Raw genomic sequence first — 24,332 nt, 5'->3', positions numbered from 1 at the left:
GGTATTGTAAATAAAAATTAAAGAATATCCAGGCTTTACCCAACTGTTTTAGGGTACTTTCACACTAGCATTGTTTGAATCAGGCAGGCAGTTCCGTTGCTGGAACTGCCTGCCGGATCTGGCAAACAGGATGCAAACTGGTAACCTTTTTTTCCAGATCTGTTAGACAGATCCGGTAAAATAGCAGATCCGTCTCATTCGGAATAACGGATCCGGTATTTAATTTTTTTTCAAAGCTCAAAAGCGAAACCCGCTCCTCCTATAGCACGGCGCATGCGCAGACCGGAAAACCGGATCCGGTGATTTCCGGAACACTTGGTACCTGATCCGGCATTAATACATCTATACGGCAAGTATTGTTCCGGTATTTTGTTTGGTCAAATACCATACAAGGGACAGAACGGAAGACACCCTGATGCATACTGAACGGATTGCTTTCCATTCAGAAGGCGTTAGGACAAAACTGGTGCGTTTTTTTCCGGTATTGAGACCCCTTACCAGGTTTCAATACCGGAAAAGAATAACGCTAGTGTGAAAGTACCCTTAAATACATCCCCAGGTTATCTTTGTCCTTCATGATTTGGGGGTCTTGGATGTAAATTGATGAAATTCCCATAGATGTTCTACAAAACCCTTGTAAATCCTTTTTCAATATGAGATAGATGTTCCCTGGTTTAGTCCTTCAAGGTTGTAGACGATAACACAACAGCATTGAGTGGAGGATTGTGGGAAAAACACCCAGGAATGGTGTTAGGAGATAATTGCAAGAAGGTGGCACTGTGCTCTGTGACCTAATCTGACATAATTAGACTTCTTATTGAATACATTAGCTGTTCTATTACAATTCTGATCACACTATGGTTATCGGGGGTGGACTAGCGAGGGTGAGTTTTCAACATTGCAATTTTTGCCACAATCCAACTAGAAATATTAGGTTATCTAGTAGCAGTGGTTTCCAACCTCGTCTTCTTCCAGCTGCTGCAAAACTACAACATCTAGGATCTCCTGGCTGCCTGAGTGGTTCTGGTTGGAGACAGCTGGGTTATATTGATGATCATTTTAAGCAACTGAGGAAATTGCTTGTACCAATAGACATGAATGATCCGGTCTTAATCCAATTTTTATTACCTGGAGTTTTCTGGCATTGTTTTGGTATGAACACATCTAAAGAATGACTGTGTACACCACACTCGCCCATTTTATTGCTTGAAAGTGGACTTAGGTCAACAATGATTTGCACCACACTTATGACACAAAATAATGTTTTTTATTAAGGGTACTTTCACACTTGCGGCAGAGTGATCAGGCAAGCAGTTCCATCGCCGGAACTGCCTGCCGGATCCGTCAAAACGTATGCCAACTGATGGCATTTGTAAGACTGATCAAATGCATTGAAATTTGTAAGTCTTACAAATGCATTGAAATGCCGGATCCGTCTTTCCGGTGTCATCCGGAAAAACGGATCTGGCATATATTTTTTTCACATTTTTTTCAGTCTGCGACATGTGACACCAGTATATATATAACAGGAGCCTGTACTGTGACACACTGAGCTGGACAACCTTCTCCACCGATTAAGACAGGGACTCTGGATTATTCTGGATTATTCACATAAGACACTGGTGGAGCTTTTAGGTCAGCTACTTAAGTCAATCGTATGCCATATTTGAAGGTGGTCTTCATGTATGGTGATATTTATTGGATATATATTACGGGCAGTGGGTGTGTAACCATTGTGTCGACCAACAGATTTGACGTTGAGCTAATCCTAAAGGCATTATTCTGGCAGGCCCCTGGAATTCACCCTTTAACCCCTATACAGGAATCTAGAGGCTCTGCTCTCTCTGCAACTGCTGTGCCTTCTCTATTTTGATTGACAGGACCAGACAGTGAAAATGTCATCATAACTGGCCATGTCCATCAAAGTGGAGAGGGAGCGGCAGGCATGGTGCTCGCACGCTGGTCCTTTAAGAGCAAAAGAGAGAGGCCGCAGCTTACATCGAGAGAAGCCCAGTCAGCCAGGAGCTGGTGATTTGTCATGAAACTACCATACCCCGCATGTCCTGTAAATCACAGGCTGTGGTACATAGAAGTTGCAGCTCTGCAACACTTAAAGAGCCATAGTTTGGAGATTACTACGGTAGGGAGTCGGGGACTAGAAGGTCCAGTGAGTTTGATCTTGTCTGAGCTTCTAAACAATTTCTTTGATGGTCCTTCAATCATAATCAGCCTCCAAGATGAACTTTAAAAGAGTCTTTGGGAAAATTGGGCCACCCACGAGGCCTTTAGGTACAAGGATAAGAACCTCTTTCTAAAACGTTCTTGACTTTTACAATGTGTGAACACAGGCTGCTGTAATTTGTATGCCAGGGATGCTTTTTAACTCCTGTCCCGTGGCTTGAGTGCTTCCCAGGCCCCATGACACTCGCTTTAATTTGTGCCTATACAAACAGCAGCAGAATCCTACTGTTGGCTGAATTGGTTGAAGCAAGCATTTTCCTTTGCATTCTGAGCTACATTCTCTGTCTCCTGGACTTCCTCCGAGCACATCCCGCCCTTGGGGTGGGTTCTCCTTTCCTCAAATGGTGACTATTGTTTTGATGAATTGACAAGTAAGATATCATTAATGTATCTCAGACAGGCAGTGATGGAGCAGCGGTACATCGGGAAGACTGAGGCTTTGTCATCTTCCTCTACAATTAAACCACAGACATAAAGCAACGTCTTCGTTTGCTCATCTCTGTGCGAAAAACGTTGCAACGACTTTGTGGCCATTAAATAAATATACATCGTTCGGTATTAACACCAATTGCAATTTTTTTAATTATTTTTTTTCTTGTTTGGCTAACCTTATAAAGCCAATGTGCCATACCCTAATGCTGCCAGTTAGAACAAGCCTTTAATGAGAGGCTAACAAGCAAATTATCTGTGGGCGAAATACATGATTCAATATGAAGGGTTTATAGTAATGGTTCAATTTCCTCTGCCCGGAGCCAGCTAATGGCTGGGAGAGGGAGGGAGAGATGAGCGGAGATAGAGGCAAGACAGGGATGAGGGCGGAGGGAGACAGTGACAGAGGATCACGAAAAGACGGGAGATGTGCAGGGAAGAGATAGACCCGGGGAAGGGAGAGGGAAGGGAAGGCTTTTATACAAGCAAGGAATAAGAAGGTTAATGATTCTTGGATAATTAAGTAACAGAAGATTGGAACGCAAAGAAAATTATCGAGGACATATCACAAGGCTTAATACGCACTCTCATTTTTCTCATCAAATGTCAATTCCTAAATCGGTACGGGTATATTCACACGTAGAGGTAGAGGTGCGGTTACAAACCACATCAGGATGCGCGTGTTTTTTGCTGAATTGTTCGATGAAGCTGCAGTTTTTATAGGTGAAAGATATTAATGTTATGTGTTTCAGCTGTAAAAACTGCAGCCCCATCAAAACCCGTTTTTTTCCTCTGTGTGGCAGTGTTAACTGTACCAAAAAAAGCTACGTGTGAATACACTCTAGTTCACATGGCGGATTTTGACAAAATTCTCTGCTTGTTCCGCAGCATAAACCGCCACCGTTTCTGTTCTTCCAGTTTCAATGCCGCAGATCCACTTGTTTATCGGCTATTGAATGGAGCTCCATCCAAGGCCCGTCCTGTGGTTATAAACTGTGGCCCCATGAAGGGCAGAGCGGCGTCCGATTGAAACCAATGGGAGGCAGATTCAGCGCTTTTGCTGGCAGCTTTTTGGGATGGCATCCACGCTAAAATTAACCCTCAGAAGAACAGAAGGATGGTGACTTAGGGCCCATGCACATGACCGTGATTGGCCCATGGACCATGTGTCACCTGTGGCTCCCTTGACCTAAACTGACTGTGTCATAGCAATTTGTGATACATAATATTATGGAAGGCACTCTATTCTCTGCTGTGGCATGAATACATAGACTGATTTGATCAGTATAAGATATATTTAAAATAAGCATTTTTTAAAAAACAATTAATTAAAAAACGATTGAAACCACAATTCCAATCACAATATATCCCTTAATATGTCATGATTCGTATGCACATTATTATAACATGATTCTGACACCAGAAATTCATAAATGTTGTACCTTATCTCATCTCAAAGTCAAATACCATGTACATATTTATAAATGGAAAAAATAAAAGTGTAAATAAAAAATTGTAAATTAAAATTTCCAAAACCATATAATAAATATAGAGATGAGTGAATTTTTTAAAAATTCGATTCGCCGGTTCTCCAAATTTTATGGGAAAAATTTGGTTAGATCAGAATAAAGTTGCAGTTAATTACATAAAAAAAACTGCTATTTCCTGGCTTCAGAGAGCCTTTCTAGTGGTGTAGAACACTGTCCCTTGCAGCAACACGAATAGGGAGTCTGCTGTGGTAGTGAAAGAATACTGTGAGTCCGTATGACATGCAGATGACAGGCGTCGCTCTTAGAATCACTGCATACTTCACTTATTTGGGCAGTTACGGGCAAAAACAGATCAAATAAGTCACATATGAACTCAGCCTTATTGGTCAATGTTAGCGCCAAGAAGAAGCGCACTCCTTTTACACCGTCATCAACTGATTTCACATAGATGTTATCAGAACCTGTTCTATTAAACGCTTATACAAGTAGAGCCCCCCGACAGAGTGGAGAGGGTGTCAGCAGTAAGTTTGTGTTGACGTCACTGATTATTTTGCCCTTCCTCTGATCCGTCAGAACAATAACCCCCCAAAAACAGATCCTGTCTGTGGAGCATCCGCCTTTACTCGGTCAGCATTTGGTCAGTAATCCATCAGTATTGCTAATGCCAAATAAAACAGGAGTGGATCCAAAACAGATGACACGTGAATGGAATATTTGCATATCTTCTGTATTTTGTACCCACTCCTGCTTTTGGCTACCAAATCATAGGACAATTCTGATGGGACCATACAGGCCTTACAGCCGCTACACAGACAGGATCCATTGTGCGTATCAATTTTCCTTCCTTCTGACAGATCAGAAGAAGGGTCAAATAAATGATGATGTCAGGCAAAATAGTGTCCCAGTCATGAGTGGGGAGGGTGGGAACAGCAAGAGAAGTCCACAGAGTGGCCCTATGACATAGTGCTGAGGTGGAAGCAGCATGAGGAGACCACAGAGTTGCACAATGACAGTGTGGAGGTGGCAGCAGCAGCATCAGGAGGCCACAGAATGGCACAATGACAGTGTGGAGGTGGCAGCATCATCAGGAGGAGGTAGCAGAGTGGCACAATGACAGTGTGGAGGTGGAGGCAGCATAAGGAGGCCACAGAGTGGCAAGGTGACATAGTGTGGAGGTGGCATCAGCATGAGGAGGCCACAGAGTGGCAAGGTGACATAGTGTGGAGGTGGCAGCAGCATGAGGAGACCACAGAGTGGCACAATGACAGAGCCTGGAGGTGGCCGCAGCATGAGCATACCACAGAGTTGCCCAATGACAGAGTATGGAGGTGGCAGCAGCATCAGGAGGCCGCAGAGTGGCACAATCACAGATTGTGGAGGTGGCAGCAGCATGAGGAGACCACAGAGTGGCACAATGACAGAGTGTATTGGTGGCAGCAGCATGAGGAGACCACAGAGTGGCAGAATGACAGAGTATGGAGGTGGCGGCAGCATTAGGAGGCCACAGAGTGGCAAAATGACAGAGTCTGGAGATGGCGGCAGCATCAGGAGGCCACAGAGTGGCAAGGTGACATACTGTGGAGGTGAGTGGAAATACCAGTACCCGCTGAAGATGGTGGGTGAAAAAAGGAGCATTTGGCATCAGATGTGTGGCATGAGGCGGATGACAGCATCAGAATAGTAGCTGAGGCAGGTAGCCAGAAGAAACCGGTCTCTTTTGTCAAAGTGTTGGTGGGGCACCATGTATGATCTAGTCTAATGCATCAGGAATTGGTGTGTGGAAATCCTGGCTGATCCACGCCTGATTCATCTTGATGCAGTGCCCCACTATGTGCTATATGTGGGAACTTTAAATTCTTGCTAAATGTCATATCAAATGTATTGTTGTATCCTGCTGTAATTCCCTTTAACAGGCTGGCAGTGTCATGTACCTTTATTCGCCCCTAGGTGGTGCTGGCACCATTTATATATATATATAGCTGGGGGGGTGTAAAGTCAGTGTGTGTGTTGAGGATGAGAATGAACAGAGGAGGAAGTCCAAAGCAGTCCACAATGTAGCTGCTATTTTAGCCCCTTGGCTCTGGCCAGGCTAAGGGAGAATAGAGAACACTATTACAGCAGCACAGCACAGACCAGTGAGTCTACATCTGGATATAGAGAAAGTCTAGTGGAGGTTACAGCTAAATTACTCAATGGACTTCACAAGCACCAGTGACCAGGAGGAACCTAAAAGTACCTGGACACAGCGGGATGATTAATGTGCAAAATTATCACATGCCTCTATGGACATTGTGAATTAGAGTAAATTAAGGCATCTTACAAATAATGGAGCAGAGGAGAGGAAGTGGAAGCTCCTCCCTTGAAGCCCCTCCCCCTTCATCACCAGTGTGTGCTAGCCAGAGAGGTAACAAGATGGCGCGTCCTCGTCAGCCAAACTGGGGCGGCATGTGTTGGGGTGATGTAATACCCGAGATGCAGGCAGCACCCGAAGAGATACGCATCTCTCAAGTGCAGCGGCCCCTGAAAGGTAAAGAGGTGGCATTCCCCGCGCCGGCTGACACGGCGGAGGCACCTCTCTGCCGCCCAGGAAGCATGGCTCTTTTGAAGGACTAACTCCCATGGTCCCCAGAGAGATTACGGCCCATGAGGGAAATATGTGGCAATATCAGAAAGCTATTGAGGACTGGGCAGTCAGGGTATGGGATCAACCCCAGCCCAGTGACCCAATTTTTAAAAGGAGGACCGGGAGTGTGGTGTGGTTCTCGGTTGAGAGGGGGTCTGGCTTCATCCAAGATGACAAGACCAGGCAGGAGCTGTATGTTAACAGGCGCTCTGTGAAGCGCCGTTACCTTCCTCAGGCCTGCCACAGCCTATATAAGGGGGACACCGTAGAATAAACCCCCATGGAGTCCCTTCAGGGTCCATTTTCTGTAGCGTTAATCTGCCTCAAGAAACCTCTGGTCCCATTGTCAGCACCGGAGGTATGGCCGGATGACCCAGCTGCAATAAAAAAATTGCCCTGTCTGCAAGAGTCGGCAGACTGTGTGCTCCGCTTACGAGAACGACCTCAGCCAGAACCGGATCCGGAGAGATGGGAGGAACACCAGACCACCGACCTCCCTTCCTGTGGCCTATGTGAGACCCCAGAAGGTCTTTGCTATGGCCCTGTCTCCCAGCCGGAAGTTCGGGCTGAACCATCTCAGCTTCCTTCGGAGCGAGAAACATGTACCACCGTAAGCAACATGTGGCTTCAGCTTCATCTGATGTGTATGCCTACGGAGTCCTTTCGTTATGGCTTTGCACAGGGAGCAAGAATGTTATGCACAATTCTGATGGAAGTCTTGATCTTAAGAAACTGGACTTGGACTCCAAAGTAGAGGCTTTGCTGTCATGTCTTGTGTGCTGTGGAGATCGAATGCAGATGGCGCAGATAAAAACACATGAATGTTTTCAACTTACTGAAGCTGCTTGATTAAATTGTGCATAGATGGTAAAGGAAAAGTCTGCTGGTGTGTTGTCATCAGCGTGTTCATTATTTTTACTGCTGGACCCATGACAAAGTCATTCGGTCCATACCGCAAAAGAAGGTCTACAAACACCCATCCATTTTCCCGGAGAAAACATGATTGAAATAAAAAAAGTTCACCAATGAATGGATAATGGAATTCGGTTCATACAGAAGAAAGTCTACATTCACCCATACATATTCCGAAAAAATAGCCAGTGTCACAAAGAATTTCTCCACTAAGTACTTCTGTCCATACCGCAAAAGGAGGTATACATTCACCCATACATTTTCCTAAAAAGAGCCAGTGTCACAGAAAGAATTTCACCACTAAGTAAGTTGTTCCATACCGCAAAAAGAGGGGTACATTCACACATACATTTTCCGAAAAAGAGCCAGTGTCACAGAAAGAATTTCACCACTAAGTGCGGCGTGCCATACCGCAAAAGGAGGTGTACATTCACCTATACATTTTCCAAAAAAGAGCCAGTGTCACAGAAAGAATTTCACCACTATGTAAGTAATTCCATACTGCAAAAGGAGGTGTACATTCACCCATACATTTTCCTAAAAAGAGCCAGTATCACATAAAGAATTTCAATACTAAGTAATTCAGTCCATACCGCAAAAGGAGTACAATCACCCATCAATTTTCCAGAAGAAAACATGGTTGAAATAAAAAAATTCACCAATGAAAGGATAATGGAATTCAGTTCATACAGAAGAAAGTCTATCACCCATCAATTTTCCCCAAAAAAAGCCTGTTTGACATAAAAAATTTCACCACTATGTAATTCGGTCCATCCCGCAAAAAGTGCTTCACCACATATAACTGCACCGCTGAACGGCAATTAGGCCCTAATTCTTTTATATTTATACACAAAATGCTTTTCAACAGATAAGTGCAACAATGAAAGGCATATATATTTGTATTTCGACAGTAAAACAAGGCAAACTGGGCTGTAAAATATCTCACTGCACCGCTGAATGGCAATTATAGTTAGGCCCAAGTTTTTTTCTATTTTTACACAAAAGGCTTTTCTACACATAAGTGCAACAATGAAAGGCGTAAATATTTGTATTTCGCCAGTAATACACGGCAAACTGGGCTGTAAAATATCTTACTGCACCGCTGAACGGCAATTAGGCCCAAGTTTTTTTCTATTTTTACACAAAAGGCTTTTAAACAGATAAGTGCAATAATGAGAGGAGTATATATTTGTATTTCGCCAGTAATACACGGCAAACTGGGCTGTAAAATATCTCACTGCACCGCTGAACGGCAATTTGGCCAAAATGTTTTTCTATTTTTACACAAAAGTCTTTTCAACCGATAATTACAACCATGAACGGCAAATATATTTGTATTTCGCGGGTAATACATAGCAAACTGGGCTGTAAAATATCTCACTGCACCGCTGAACGGCAATTAGGTCCAAATTTAGTTCTATTTTTACACAAAAGGCTTTTCAACAGATAAGTGCAACAATGAAAGGCGAATATATTTGTATTTCGCCAGTAATACACGGCAAACGGGGATGTAAAATATGTCACCGCACCGCTAGGCGGCAAAGATATTTTTCCTTTTTCCATTAATACACGCAAAAAAGGGCTTTAAAATAGATAACTGCACCGCTAGGAAGCAAAGATATTTTTCCTTTTTCAACTAATACACGCAAAAAAGGGCTTTAAAACAAATAACTGCACCGCTGAGCGGCAAATATATCTTTTCTTTTTCTACTAATACACGACAAAAAGGGCTGTCATTTTCGCACTTCACCACACAACAGCTAATGAGTCCTTTTTTCCCCACTAACACAAGACAAAAAATGCTTTAGAACATATAACTGCACCGCACAAGTGAAGGAAAACCTAGGGCTGGGCCCACAGATACAGAGGGTACACGATGCCAGACAGACACAAACAACGGATTGTTCCCAGAAGTTATGTTTGCTGAACAAACTTAATGAACAATTAGCTGAGCATATATAAAACTGATTGAAAACAGAGCATAAGTACACAGTAAAGATAATGCTGCCTAACACTAAGCCAGCTATTGAGAAATATCCCCCAAAGTCTATAAAGCAGCGTAGCTGCGCCTGAATGTTCGTGAGCGATCTTCTCGTTGGGTTGCACACTAAGTATTGCGTAATACTATTTGTAATCCAAAGGAAAGTGGAGTATGTCTCTTGTAGCTTTCTGGTATATCCAAAATGTCACTGGTAATGTGTGGTGCGATGTGACGCGGCAAAACTGCACTTACATCTCTTGGCAGTCTCTTGGTGCTTTTTACTGATCCACTGGTCCACTCCAGAACTGGACCGTACAGCCACTTGTTTCCCGGATCCGTGGCGGTGAATATTCCCTAGCTGCCGTTGCCAGGCCCACTGTGAGACGTAAATCCTCTTCCAGGCTCCATAGAAGTTCTCTCCTGACGTCCTCAGCATTCACCAGGCAGACTGTCTGGTCACTTCCTGCTCTAACCTGGAACTCCTCCCCTACCCAGGGAGACTGTGATGCAGCAAGTGATATTCTAAGTGCAGCCTCAAACCTGTATTTACAGTTCACTATCACCCTTCTGAGGGTCCTTAATAAGCCCTTAAATTAGCATTATTTGAACTTTGAAAGATAAAAATGAATATAACTTTTTTTTACTAAACAGCTTCAATGTGACTATATCTTATCCTTTGTCGCCATCTACTGACCAAGCGAATTATAGCAGGCAAATACAAATTATATTCAACAGCATTAATGAACATTGCTCCTCACCCTTACACAAGGGCAAATAAAATGATAGAAATATTTCCTTGTAATAAACCCTGTTAATGCCTGTATCAAACAGCACTTGCACCCTAAGAAGAACGGTTTGCTGGAATTACAGAGCAGTATAATGGCAATTTGTATCGCCACTCAGTGCAGCAAGGTGTAATAGGAATGTTCCTCCTGTCACCTCCCCGACTGAACCCTGTTCAACAAAAATGCAGTGGAATGATTCCTCCCTATCCTTTCCCTACACCTTGAATAATCTTTATTTTTCTATCACTGTCCCTAGCGCCTGCAGACACGTCTCTCCCTGCACTAAGTACGCTGGTGAATGGCAGAATCTAAGATGGCTGCCGTATTTATACGGCTATGATGTCACAGGGCTGGCTGGCTGCTGATTGGCTTCATGCATGTCAGTATGGGAGATCCCGCCTTCCCAGACTTCCTTTCTCCATGTCCTCACACGCGCAGCAGTCATTTTAGGAAAAATGTGATTCGTTACTACGAAGCGCGAGGAAATTCGCATTCGGTGCGAAGCAAATTTTTCTAAATAGTCTAAAGATTAATAACTTCCTATTAAATGGTGATAACTGCATAGTAATATATCAAGTCCCATCCTTTTGGTGTATTGAATTGATGACTTGCTATAAAAACGTCCACCTTATGGAGGATTACAGCAACTTATCAAGTTCCATATTAGTGAATTGAATGGTATTATGTTAGTTGCTAACCTTTAGATAAATTGTAGGTAAAGGTCTTCTATAAGGAGTTATACAGTTCCAAGGTGTATCAACGCATAACTGATAATGACCAGTTTTGAAGTAGAAATATAAATATTAGTATTGCGGTTATAGGATATTAGTGTCAGTTAATATTGCTTAATAATATATTTCTACATTACCACTCCATATTTTTGTGCCAGTTTTAAGTAGCCTCCAGTATTGCCCTTGCTCTTACTGATGTGGGCTTACTGTGTTCCGGCCACTGGATTGCTCCAACGCTGCTCTCCCCGGTGTCCCACATGACGTCCCACGTGGTTGGGGGCAGTGTCCTCAGTCAGCCTCTATCTCCTTATTGAACGAGCGGTCTGCTCTGTTGTATATTCCACTGATTGTAGATCGGCATACTTCTAGGCTATATGTCGCATAGATGAATGGATTCAAGAGAAATGGTAGTTGTTGACAACCGCAAAACCGCAGATAACCACACAAGTATTATGGTATTATGGAAAGGGCTTCCTTCTTGTAGACAGTTTCTTAAGTCTAACCCATTATGTTTTCCTTGAAAAAGTCAAGAAAGCCATTGAATCTCATGAGAAGGCTTTGCAAGAACTGATCATTTCAAGAGAAGATTGTAAATGAAAGTCATCCTTCTTCTTAGGTGGAAATACCCTTACAGCCTATTATCCTATTGAGACATGCATATTAAACACACATATCCATATTCTGGATGTAATCTTTGGTCTGGTGATTCCATGAGGCCTGCTGGTCACCCCTGTTTTGCTATTCCGAGGGAGTTCTTCTGGTGAAGGTCCCTGTAGAGAAGCCATTTTAACACACTCTTTTGGACTATGTTTGGCCAATTAAAGTTTATAGACATGTTGAAGAATGAGTTTGAACCTATATGCTCAGCATAAAGCAAAAGCCTGATGTGAACTGGTCTGTTGTGTTGCACCCATGGGGGCCAGGTTTTACATCTGGAATACAGATAATTACACATAGGAACAATACACCATCTGGAGGAGGCCGAAAAAACAAATGGTTTAGAAATAAAAAGAGAACAGACATCTAGACCAGAAATGTAACCGCCTTGTATCCTCCTCATTACTAATTTATATGGATTACTCACTTCAAATGTAAAATAACAAGTTCTATTGACCATTAAAAACATGAAGATCCAAGCTGTAGTCGATTGCGTTACCCCTGTGAAGCCAAAAACTCATGCCACCACGCTACAGGAACTTGAGATAGCCTTGGAAGGACTCCCAAACTCCCAAAAGAGAGGAAGTTGCGACAGTCTACACTTGGAAGTTGTCCTTCCTCTAAAATGCAATTGCCCTTATAGAAAAAGAGATAATTGTTTGAGAAGAGGAGAAAAAAAGTGAGAAGAGCAGGAGACATGAAACATAAATCATTTTGTAAGGAAGGTATCAAGAGATGACTCAGAAGTGGTTCAGGATGGAATATAGGTGGAAATAAATTGACAGAATGAGGAAGAGGAGCAGACTTGACGTCGTAATGAGACGGCTTTGTGGGCCATGCATCACAGAAATATTGGAAGGCCTCGTATGTATCTGGAACAGTATCTCCTGAAATGAAATTGGAGAATGAATGGGTAGAAGTGAACCGTATTATATTTATCTTCTGTAAGGAACACATTGTACTTGATCTCTACTGTAGATAGTGGTGCTGTGTTATACCCTGTCAAGCACCGCAATGTATTTAGCAACAGGGGAAAAAAAAGATGTCTCCTTCCCAGGGGCAAAGATAAACTGAGAAACAGGTGGGGGATGTTAGGTTTCTTCCAGTCTTTTTGGATCTGTGCTGAGAGCTCTGATAGAAACTGAATGATTTTCAGTTTTCTTGGTGCCACTTGTAATAATGATCAGGGATTATGTTCCAGCCTATAATTAGATTTGAAGGTTAACCCCATACATCAGCTTTCATATAATCCCATAATTTAGGATTCTCAATGTCAACTGCAAATATCAAGAGTATCATTTATAAGCATATATACTGACATACTAATTTCTATGCAGATGTTCTGGAAATTCTGGATTTTCATCCTGGGCCTTGCATATAATAGAATTAGATGGTGCCATGAGCATAGATGACAACCAGTGTCAACCATCCATAGTGTACTCTTTAAGTGGCTATATATCAGAAATGTGGGCAGAAATTATCAAGGTTATGAGTGCCATAGTGGTAGACCATGTAGTTGTATAGGGTCCCTGGAGATATGGGGGTTGGTACATCAGTTATTTTAATGGGTGGTGAGAAATTTTGTAGAGATCCCATCATCGGAATGTGTACAACATAAGAAAACAAGGGTGGAGAATCCACCTAAGGATCGAGGAAACAAGACTGGGGCAAATCAGGATATAACTCCTTCTGTCCACGGTGGTTAGGGTGTGGTGATATCAACTAGTACCAGATGGAACGACTTTTTAATATCTGCTATTAAGTACGAATATGGCTATTAAAGGGCTTCTGTCACCCCACTAAACTGTTTTTTTTTTGGTTACTTATAATCCGTATACTGCGATTTATGCATACATACTGTAATTAATCATTTTGGTTCTGCAGATTCTGTTAAAAACGTACTTTTAAAATATGCAAATTACCTTGCTATCAGCAAGTAGGGCGGCTACTTGCTGGTAGCAGCCGCATCCTCCTATCCTAAAGACGCCCCCTCCGCATGTTGATTGACAGGGCCAACGGACGGGATCGTCCTCCGGCTGGTCCTGTCTGCTATCAAGATCTCGCGCCTGCGCCGTAACGGTATTCAGTCGGCGCAGGCGCACTGAGAGGCGGACGCTCGCTCGGCCGCTCCATCCTCAATGCGCCTGCGCCGATGACGTCACATCTACACCCGGCGCAGTCGCATTGAGGAAGGAGCGGCCGAGCGAGCGTCCTCCTCTCAGTGCGCCTGCGCCGACTGAAGACAGGTACGGCGCAGGCGCCAGATTTTGAATGCAAACAGGGCCAGCAGAGAAAGATCCCGTTTGCTGGCCCTGTCAATCAACATGCGGAGGGGGCGTCATTAGGATAGGAGGATGCGGCTGCTACCAGCAAGTAGCCGCCCTACTTGCTGGTAGCAAGGTAATTTGCATATTTTAAAAGTAAGTTTTTAACAGAATCTGCAGAACCAAAATGATTAATTACAGTATGTATGCATAAATCGCAGTATAGGGAATATAAGTAACCCAAAAAAAAAAAAAACTGTTTAGTGGGGTGACAGAAGCCCTTTAAGCACCAGCATGAAATAATGCTTTCATAAAACAATTTTACATATCTTATTGCATCCCATTTTGCCTGTCTGGTTGCTTGCATACTTCCTCGGATGATAAGATGCAACAATATGCATTGATGAAATAACAATATATACAAGCAAAGACCATAGAAGTGGCCATGATGAGAAACTATCATTAGGACAAGCTCTCACTCCTTACAAATGCTCTAACAATTATAAAAAATTGCCCACACCAAATGGTCTCCTAAATGCCTTTGATTGGTTGGAAATATGTCACCCTGAATGCCCCTTTTCCTTATACACCTTCATGCAACTTTGACTTGGAACGAGTTCAGTTTCTAAGACAATACCTTCCCTTCCAAATTGCCACATGTACATGCAAGTGTAATTGCACCTAATAGCTTTAAGATCACATCCTATGTACAGTCGTGCTTAAAATGTCAACTATTCGGAATTTCACACAAGTCCTAAAAGTAGTTAAAGATAACCAAATCAAACATATGAGTCACACATATTAGACTTGGTAATTTACTTAATGGGGAAAATGATCCACTATCACATGTATGTGAGTGGCAGAAGTATGTGAACCTTTAGGATTAGCAAATAATTTGAAGGTGAAATTATAGCCAGGTGTTTTCAGTCAATGGGATGACAATCAGGTATGAGTCGGTGACCTGTTTTATTTAAAGAAAAGGGATCTATCAAAGTCTGACCTTCATATCACATGTTTGTGGAAGTGTATCATGGCACAAACAAAGGAGATTACTAAGGACCTCAGAAGAACAGTTGTTGATGCTCATCAGGCTGAAAAAGGTTAAAAAAAACATCTCCAAATAGCTTGGAGTCCACCAACCCACAGTCAGACATATTGTGCACAAATGGAGAAAAATTAAGACCTATATTACCCTCACCAGGAGTGGTTGGCCAAAAAACACCATGCCAAGAGCAAGGTGTGTAAAAGTCTGCAAGGACAAAAAGGAACCCAAGGTAACCTGTAAGCAACTAAAGGCTTTTCTAACATTAGCTAAGTTAATATTCATGAGTCCATCATCAAGAAGTCACTGAAGAACAATGGTGTGCATGGCAGTATTGCAAAGAGAAAGTTGCTGCTCTCCAAACAGAACATTGCTGTCCATCTGCAGTTTACTAAAGATCACCTGGACAAGCCAGAAAGCTACTGGGACAATGTTTTTTGGACAGATTATGTGTTTTGAGAAATGTTATGTTTGGAGAACGGAAAGCACTGTATTCCAGTGTAAAAATGTCATCCCATCTGTGAAACACAGTAGTGGTAGTATTATGGTTTGGGACTGTTTTGCAGCATCTGGGCCAGGACAGCTTGCCATCATAGATAAAACAATTAATTCTGAATTATACCAGCAAATTCTAAATGAAAACGTAAGGACATCTGTCCGTGAGCTGAATCTCAAGAGAATGTGGGTGAAAACCATGACCCTAAGCGCACAAGTCGTTCTGCCAAAGAATGGTTGAAGAATAATAAAGTGAAAGTTTTGGAATGGCCTAGTCACAGTCCTGACCTTAATCCAATAGAAAAGATGTGGAAGGATCTGAAGCGAGCAGTTCATGGGAGAAGACCCACCAACGTAACAGAGTTGAAGCTGTTTTGTATGGAAGAATGGGCTAAAATTCCTCCAAGCAGATGTGCAGGACTTATCAACAATTACCAGAAATGTTTAGCACAAGGAGGTCACACCAGATACTGAAAGAAAAGGTTCACATACTTTTGCCACTTACAGACAAGTGATATTGGGTCACTTTTGTCATGGCAGGACTCCGCACCCGCTGTCATCCAGCAATCCATAGCAAGCACTGCATCACCCACTCTCCTGATGGAATGTCCCTGTCTGCCCTCCTCTGGTAGGGTCGGTTGCTGGAGCTTCCCGTTGGAGGCCGCAGCCTGCGCCGGCTACTAGGCCTCTTTCACTGTCCCATACAGCACACACACCTTACAGCAGTTAAAGGGCCAGCACACACGTTCTGCATTTTTACCAGACTATGCCTGAACATCTGTGGGTATGTAAGGTGCTTTTCCCCAAGGAAAGGTGCTTGAGCAATAGGTTTCCTAATTCGCTAGTTACCAGTGAAAGTGTGCCAGGCCCATTATGACCATCTGCCTGTGTTACTGAATCTAACTCTCTACTGGCTGTCTTGACCCTAACCTGTCTCTCGTATTGATCCAGTGCCACTTGCTCTGACCTACGACTAGTCCCTAGGATATGCACAAACTCTGCCTGCCCTGACCTTGGCCTGTTACCTGACTATGAATATTGACTGATCCCTCTGTGCTTTGCACCATTGTCTCTGACCCTGTGTGTCAGCTGCCAACTACACCGGGACTATCCCAAGAGGTAGCGGTCTGGTGGCTCCCCTGCAGCAAAGACCAGATCCCTGTATAAGTGTTAAAGGGTGAAAACCAGGGAATCATCAGGATAACACCCTTAAGGATAGCCTAAAGCCAAAGTTAGTTGGCGCATTGTTTCCAAACTCACTGCCCATTGCAATTTTCCTCAATGAAAATAACCAAGTCTAATATTTTTGACTCATTTGTTTGATTTGGATATCTTTACCTATTTTGGGGACTTGTGTGAAAATCCAATGTACTTTTAGAACAAATTTATAAGAAATATAGAAAAGTATGAAGGGTTCACAAGCTTCCAAGCACCACTGTCGGTCCAAATCTAGAGGAAGATTGTACCTCTACCTATATTTTTATATAATAGGCATGTAAAATACACCAACCATTACAGGATTCAAATAGTCAATGACCAAACTAAAGCAAAATCAATCTTTTTGTCTTCCAATGAATTCCCTTTCAAAAATCGTATTAATTATTCAGCTGAATTAACATTCAATTTGATCAAAGCTGCTTTACCGAAGCAAAAATAATTGTCAATCCCATTACTTCCATGAACAGCAATGGGTTGCTGAGTATATGATTGAATTCAGTCCTTACAGGATCATATATTTAGCTCTGGTAGCTTCTCATTCTCAGAATAAGGCTTCAGTGAGACATCAGCAAGCAATTACCACACATGCGAGCTGTATAATTCTTGTACTGGAACTGAGCACACATTATACACACACAATCACCCACAATGACCCGATCTTTCAATACAATAGGGCCCACTCAAGGACTTGGGTTATACATTTATGAAAATCTGCTGCTCCACGTCATTGGAAGTATCTAATCTCATCGGAGCTGCAAAATGTAGACATTCAAAGAATTGTTTATTTACTGTTTGGCAGAGAATGAAATATTGTCCTATAGTAGAAGGATGATTGACATGTTGTATTAGTATTACTATATCACCTGCATGAAGGAGACAACCACTTTGTGGTGGCAATCAATGTGACTTTGGGAATGGACAGTAAATGTAAGTCCTCTGCTTCTAACACATGGCCGGTTAGATAAGTGATTGATCCATAGGATGACAGAGGGGATCATAAGAAGTGGAGAAGATTGAGAAGCAACTTCATATCGAAATGTTATTAAAGGGTTTTAGGATTCATTGCTTTGATCTAATTTTATGGCAGCTTAATGTGGAGTTTCATAAGATCAATCTGCAAGCAGTTCCCAAGAGCTATTTACATCATAGTCACAAGCGGAGGAGAAGGTCTTGAGGCCACAATGCGATTCTCTAAAAGGACCTCTATGTGGCAAAGGTGCAGCGGGGACTGGATATGAACGCAACTGTTGCACCCCCTAGGGTGGCCCCATGCTAATATCAAAATGGGTCCCAAATATGGTGCTGGGATTTGAGACCCAAGACAAAAGGGACTGGGGTTCACTTTCCCCACACCTATTCCATGAACCAATTTTTTATCCTCAGTTTCTACGGAGAAGGATGTCCTGCATGGGGTATCATCACCTAGAAGCAAGCAAAGTAGAACCAACAGGGGCCCCAGAGCAACTGCATTCTCTGCCTCTATGTCTGATCCCATCTCCTGAGTCCAATTAAGATTTTTCATTAAAAAAAGAAAAAATCACATTGTCTACCAGAGAGGTGGTCACCCACACCCCCACCCCCACCTGCCATGGACCTAGGGCACTGGAAGGTAATGACTAGTCAATGTTTACACCTTTCTCTAATCTACTAGCATCAACAGGAACTCAACTGATGGTTTCCAGTTGGATACTCAACGGAACCAGTTGGATACTCCCCCAATCAGATCTATCTTTTTGTGGGGAATAACAATATGACAGATTTTTCCTATATATGGTGGCGAAAATTACATGATACCTTTCATTTTCGCCACTTATGATGCTGTTTCAGTTTTCTTACACTAGGTGGTTAGGGCCCCATTTTATTTTGCTATGGGGCCCTAGGAAGTATAGGTACTCCCCAGGTTTGCTGTATGGAAGGAAAATCCCTTAAAGCTGATTTATGTAAATAAACAGATAAATAATAAAAAACAAATAAATAAATGAATGAATAAATAAACAAACAAATGTGACGGTAAGCAGATGTAGCAGTGCCGAAACAGTATTGTGCATGGTTATAACAAGCTAGGCTCTGCTACACCTGCACCATTGCACCAAGAATTTTCTGAATATCATATCTTTGCATATTGGCATGAATTACATTTGAATGGAGGATGCCTGCCCAGAAGAGAGGATGTTTAACGCAAGATTCTCCATGGAACGGCGCTGCTAATGGGCAGATGATTATGGACAGCAGTGGATATAGGTGCTCGTTACAAGACCCTGAGATATTACTATATTACACTATGTCTGGCAGGATGAGACCAGAGTTTTGCACACTATGACCAGTGCTCCATCCATATTGCAGCATATTCAATCATCTACATGCTAATTGTACTTGTAAACAAGGGAAATCAATGAATCCATATTTTATCTGGTTGGCAGGTAAGCACTGGAGACTTCTGACAGAAGCATCTCTTTAGGGTTACTGATTACGGTCATGTTTCGATTAGAATTGATCTTTTATACAGGCGCCATCACCCTCTTTTATAACACATGAAATCAGGGCTACCTACTGTATCCAAATACATAGATCATAAGGAGGTATAATAACTGCCATCATCTTATCATAGAGCAATATTGATTCAGAAGTAGGCAACCTAGAGCTAGGCGTAAGCTGTGGAACTACAAGTGCCAGCATGTCTTATACTGTCAAGTTGGGGCTTGTAGTTCCACAACTGGAAATGAAAACAAACCTCCATCATCTCCCGCTGCAATCTAGAATCTGCTAATAACTGATGATCTATCTGGCCAGGAGATGAGCCTGAGGGAATTGGTGCGATCCGGAGGTCAAGCTTTCTGGGTAAAGAAAGAACAGATTGGTTTTCCAAAAATATTCCAAAAACACATAGGTGCCGTGCAGACAATGCTAGTATTAAGTGCCTTGCAACAAATTGATGTAGACAGATCATCAGCAGCTCTATCACTATCGCCTATGTATTTTATATCATTATATGTCAACATGGTAACATCTACTGCAAAAGACCTGAAGCTCTTGAAATGAGCAGAGGACATCCAGTAGGGTAGGTAATGGGGCTGCGAGGGTTAATTATCTTAGAATTTTAGAACTTAAGTTATTCTACTGAAGCGATTTGCAATAATACAAGGGACTAGAAACAAACAGGTTTTCCTTACCTGATTTGCATTATTGGATGATCACATTTTGGTTACCACTGGATTTCTGGTGTTTCCCCAGGAGGAGAGAAGTTAGGAACAGCAGTGTCAACTCATGGCCTCAGGAGGAGATCCAGTTGTCTCATCATTAGAACCTCTTTGGATGCCAGTGTAGTTGGATCCACACTTTATCTTATCCTGCAGAATTTCACCAAAACCCCTTTATATGTTGTAAGGTCATTTGGGACAAAGGTAGAATGAACTCCTCTGGACCTTTGAAGATTCATCCTGGCTTATAGACTTGGGGTGGCAATGGTTAAGACGTCAGCTTCTTCAGAACAAGAAGATGTGTGCTGTGGATGAGAAGAATTGAGACTATGAGCCTGGTTGTGAAATTTGTTCCAAGGTCCTCCTAATTTTTGATCTGGGAGTACGGTGGTCAGGAGTGAAATTTGTCCTCAAAAGAAGGGGTCATTGGCTAGAAGTGGTCTCCAGGAAAGCTGTGAATGGCATGAGCTTGTTCCTTTCCGCAAGTGAGTCATGGTGTATCACTGGGTTTGGAAAAAAAAAAAAAATGAGGTGGATCTGGAGGAAAAAGTAGCTAAGGGTTATTTTTCTTGATCTTTGGGAGTAGTGCTGTAAAGTCAAGAATAGCACATAACACAAGGGGGCGTAAGGGAGGAGGTAACAATGTGAGAAGTATGTGAGTGGAGGCTTATAGGGTCCTGTTAGAAACAGGCAAGCTACATGACATGGACCCAGAAGACCACGGCACAGTTAAAGCTCCTGGGCTTGGTCTATCTTTTCACCACTAGATCATCACCACACAATGACTATTATGGTCACCACACAATCCAAAAAAGAAGAACCCAGCCGGTACCTCTGAAGTCAGCTGTGTTTAGGGGGGAGAGCAGCAGACAATGTATTCCAGATGCAGAGACCTCAGTCACGACTCCAGATCACAAATGCTGTTCTCCAGATTCCATGAAGAAACTCATCAAAGATTGGTGCTCCTAAATGCCCCCCTCTCTTGGATTTTGCTGGATTCACACTCCAGAGATGATGTGTTAAGCTGTCAGGTCTCTGCAGCAGCATCAGCTCAGTGGTCCTCCTCTCAGCCTGTCTCTGGCACACTGAATGTGGGGGAGTAGGATCTGCTTCATACATATGTAAGAGAGCAGGCGCACTCCCACCATCTGACTTAAAGCTGCAAGTCACTGACAGCACTCTCTCCAAAGACTGCAAAGCAAGGAACCTTGCACATCATCACAGTGGTCCAGGACACCATCATATCCCACCCTGCTAAATGTCAAGGCAGGGTGCAAGGACCCAGGCAAGACTGATTGCTATTAGATCTCATTAAACCTACAGCAAAGCTCATGTTAAACCATTCTTTCAAATCCTGCTGCTGCTTAAAAAGCAATGGGCAGGTACCTAGAAGGTATATAGCAGAACTGCTGTGCAAGGATCCATAGCCTAGATTTCTACATTGTCTGCTGTTTTTTTGATTCACTGACAGTTCAGCAATGCAGAGCCTGGATACATCAGCCCAACCCCCCCGCCACCCACCCTGTCCCATCCAGTCCTCCTGTGCTCATTAATTGAAAACCAATATATATTCAAGAAAAATCAATCCCTTCCAAAAAGAAGCCGTGAAATGAAAGCATTGCTAAAATTACCCCCTCCTCCCTCTCACTCCTTCCCAGTAGATTCCCCCCCCCCCCCCCCAAACCTCTAGAACATTGTGTTGGCTGGCAATGAAAGGTTTATTTGGTATTTCAGACTCCACATAGTTTCTGCCCATAGATGTCTGCAGAACACTTTGATCCTTGTCTCAATCAGTTAGAGGAGCATTAGCAGTGCCAATGAGTTGTCACCCAGCAGCCCTGACCTGAGCGCACATCTACACAGCCATTACACATTCCTCCCACTCATGCACTGCAGACTGGCAGCTCTCCCCTGGGAATCTCTGGCCCAGATAAGCAAACTTTTATGGCTTTAGTGACAAACAGCTTTAACCCATTGAGGGCTGGACAGAGCGAAGAGCATTACCTCTACCTGCTTCCCCCCTCTCCTCCTGCACAGTCCTTGTATTATTCTGACTTTCAGCACCTAGGACAGGGACTAATGGCACAGGATTGCATTGAGGTACCTTCTCATTCAAAGAGTTTTCTTTATTTTCATGACTATGAAAATTGTAGATTCACACTGAAGGCATCACAACTATGAATTAACACATGTGGAATTATATACATAACAAACAAGTGTGAAACAACTGAAAATATGTCATATTCTAGGTTCTTCAAAGTAGCCACCTTTTGCTTTGATTACTGCTTTGCACACTCTTGGCATTCTATTGATGAGCTTCAAGAGGTAGTCCCCTGAAATGGTTTTCACTTCACAGGTGTGCCCTGTCAGGTTTAATAAGTGGGATTTCTTGCCTTATAAATGGGGTTGGGACCATCAGTGGCGTTGAGGAGAAGTCAGGTGGATACACAGCTGATAGTCCTACTGAATAGACTGTTAGAATTGGTATTATGGCAAGAAAAAAGCAGCTAAGTAAAGAAAAACGAGTGGCCATCATTACTTTAAGAAATGAAGGTCAGTCAGTCAGCCGAAAAAATTGGGAAAACTTTGAAAGTAAGGGCTATATGACCATATACTATATTTCTTAAAGTAATGATGGCCACTCGTTTTTCTTTACTTAGCTGCTTTTTTCTTGCCATAATACAAATTCTAACAGTCTATTCAGTAGGACTATCAGCTGTGTATCCACCTGACTTGTCCTCAACGCAACTGATGGTTCCAACCCCATTTATAAGGCAAGAAATCCCACTTATTAAACCTGACAGGGCACACCTGTGAAGTGAAAACCATTTCAGGGGACTACCTCTTGAAGCTCATCAAGAGAATGCCAAGAGTGTGCAAAGCAGTAATCAAAGCAAAAGGTGGCTACTTTGAAGAACCTAGAATATGACATATTTTCAGTTGTTTCACACTTGTTTGTTATGTATATAATTCCACATGTGTTAATTCATAGTTTTGATGCCTTCATAGTCATGAAAATAAAGAAAACTCTTTGAATGAGAAGGTGTGTCCAAACTTTTGGTCTGTACTGTAGATTTCAAAATACAAATGGATATTTACCTACAAGTATACAGATTTATAGATTTATTATTTTTATTTATAAATATAGGTTTCTGCATGTGCATTTACATCCCTCACAATTCAGACGAGCGTGTCTCCTGTGCGGAAACCACTTTCCTGTGTGGGAGCGTGATTCCCCGTTACGGACAATGCTCACTTCGCAGGGGCACAAGGCATTACAATGATTTATAATGCTGTGTGTCTCTGCAGGACTCTACTTCTACAGAATTAGGCCTCATGCACACGACCGTTGTTGTGTTCCGTTCCGCAAAATGGGGTTCCGTTGTTCCGTGATCCGTTTTTGTTTCCGTGTGTCTTCCTTTATTTTTGAAGGGATCACCAGACATGAAGGAAAGTAAAAAAAAAATCTAAGACAGGTTTGCCATGCAAATGATAGGAAAAAAACGGACGCGGATGCGCGGACGCAGATGACAATCTTGTGTGCCTCCGTGTTTTTTAGCGGTCCCATTGACTTGAATGGGTCCGCGAACCGTTTTCCGCGAAAATAATAGGACAGGTTATATTTTTTGGACGGACTGGAACCACGGATTACGGACGTGGATGACAAACGGTGCATTAGCCGAGGTTTTCAACGGACCTATTGAAAATCAATGGGTCCGCAGAAAATCACAAAAAACGGCACAATGGACACGGAATAAAACAACGGTCGTGTGCATGAGGCCTTACACTGACAGCATTATGTCAGTATCATTCCGTTCTTATTATGTAAAAAAATAAAATCAGACATCATATAGTACAGGGATGGCCAAACTGTGGCCTTCCAGCTGTTGTAAAACTACAATTCCCACCATGCCTTGCTGTAGGCTGATAGCTGTAGGCAGTCTGGGCATGTTGGGAGTTGTAGTTTTGCTGGAGAGCCGCAGATTGGCCATCCCTTATATAATACATAACAATCTCTTTCTAACAAACTTAGGCTACTTTCACACTAGCGTTTTTGCAAAAACGCTTCCGTTACTGATAATACAACCATCAGCATCTGTTATGAACGGATCTGGTTGTATTATCTTTAACATACCCAAGATGGATCCGTCATAAACTCCATTGAAAGTTAATGGGGGACGGATCCGTTTTCTATTGTGTCAGAGAAAACTGATGCGTCCCCATTGACTTGCATTGTGGGCCATGCCAGATCCATTTTGCTCCGCGT

The 24,332-nt window shown here is 42.7% G+C and overlaps 1 protein-coding gene across 1 annotated transcript in view; it reads right to left on the bottom strand.

Moving 5' to 3' along the window:
- Positions 1–21,128, bottom strand: part of LOC120978281 (leucine-rich repeat and fibronectin type III domain-containing protein 1-like protein) — a 68,048-nt gene extending 46,920 nt beyond the window's left edge. The window contains exons 1-2 of the mRNA XM_040406522.1: positions 20,898–21,128; positions 20,039–20,370 (exon numbers count right to left, since the gene is read on the bottom strand). Coding sequence (XP_040262456.1) covers positions 20,039–20,049 — 11 coding nt within the window. The 5' untranslated portion in view covers positions 20,050–20,370; positions 20,898–21,128. The remainder of the gene's footprint in view (positions 1–20,038; positions 20,371–20,897) is intronic.
- Between the last annotated feature and the right edge of the window lie 3,204 nt (positions 21,129–24,332).

The sequence above is a fragment of the Bufo bufo genome, chromosome 8 (assembly GCF_905171765.1).
Source record: "Bufo bufo chromosome 8, aBufBuf1.1, whole genome shotgun sequence".
Taxonomy (NCBI): Eukaryota; Metazoa; Chordata; class Amphibia; order Anura; family Bufonidae; genus Bufo; species Bufo bufo.
The sequence above is the reverse complement of the archived record's forward strand: the minus strand, read 5'-3'. Positions and strand labels throughout refer to the sequence as shown.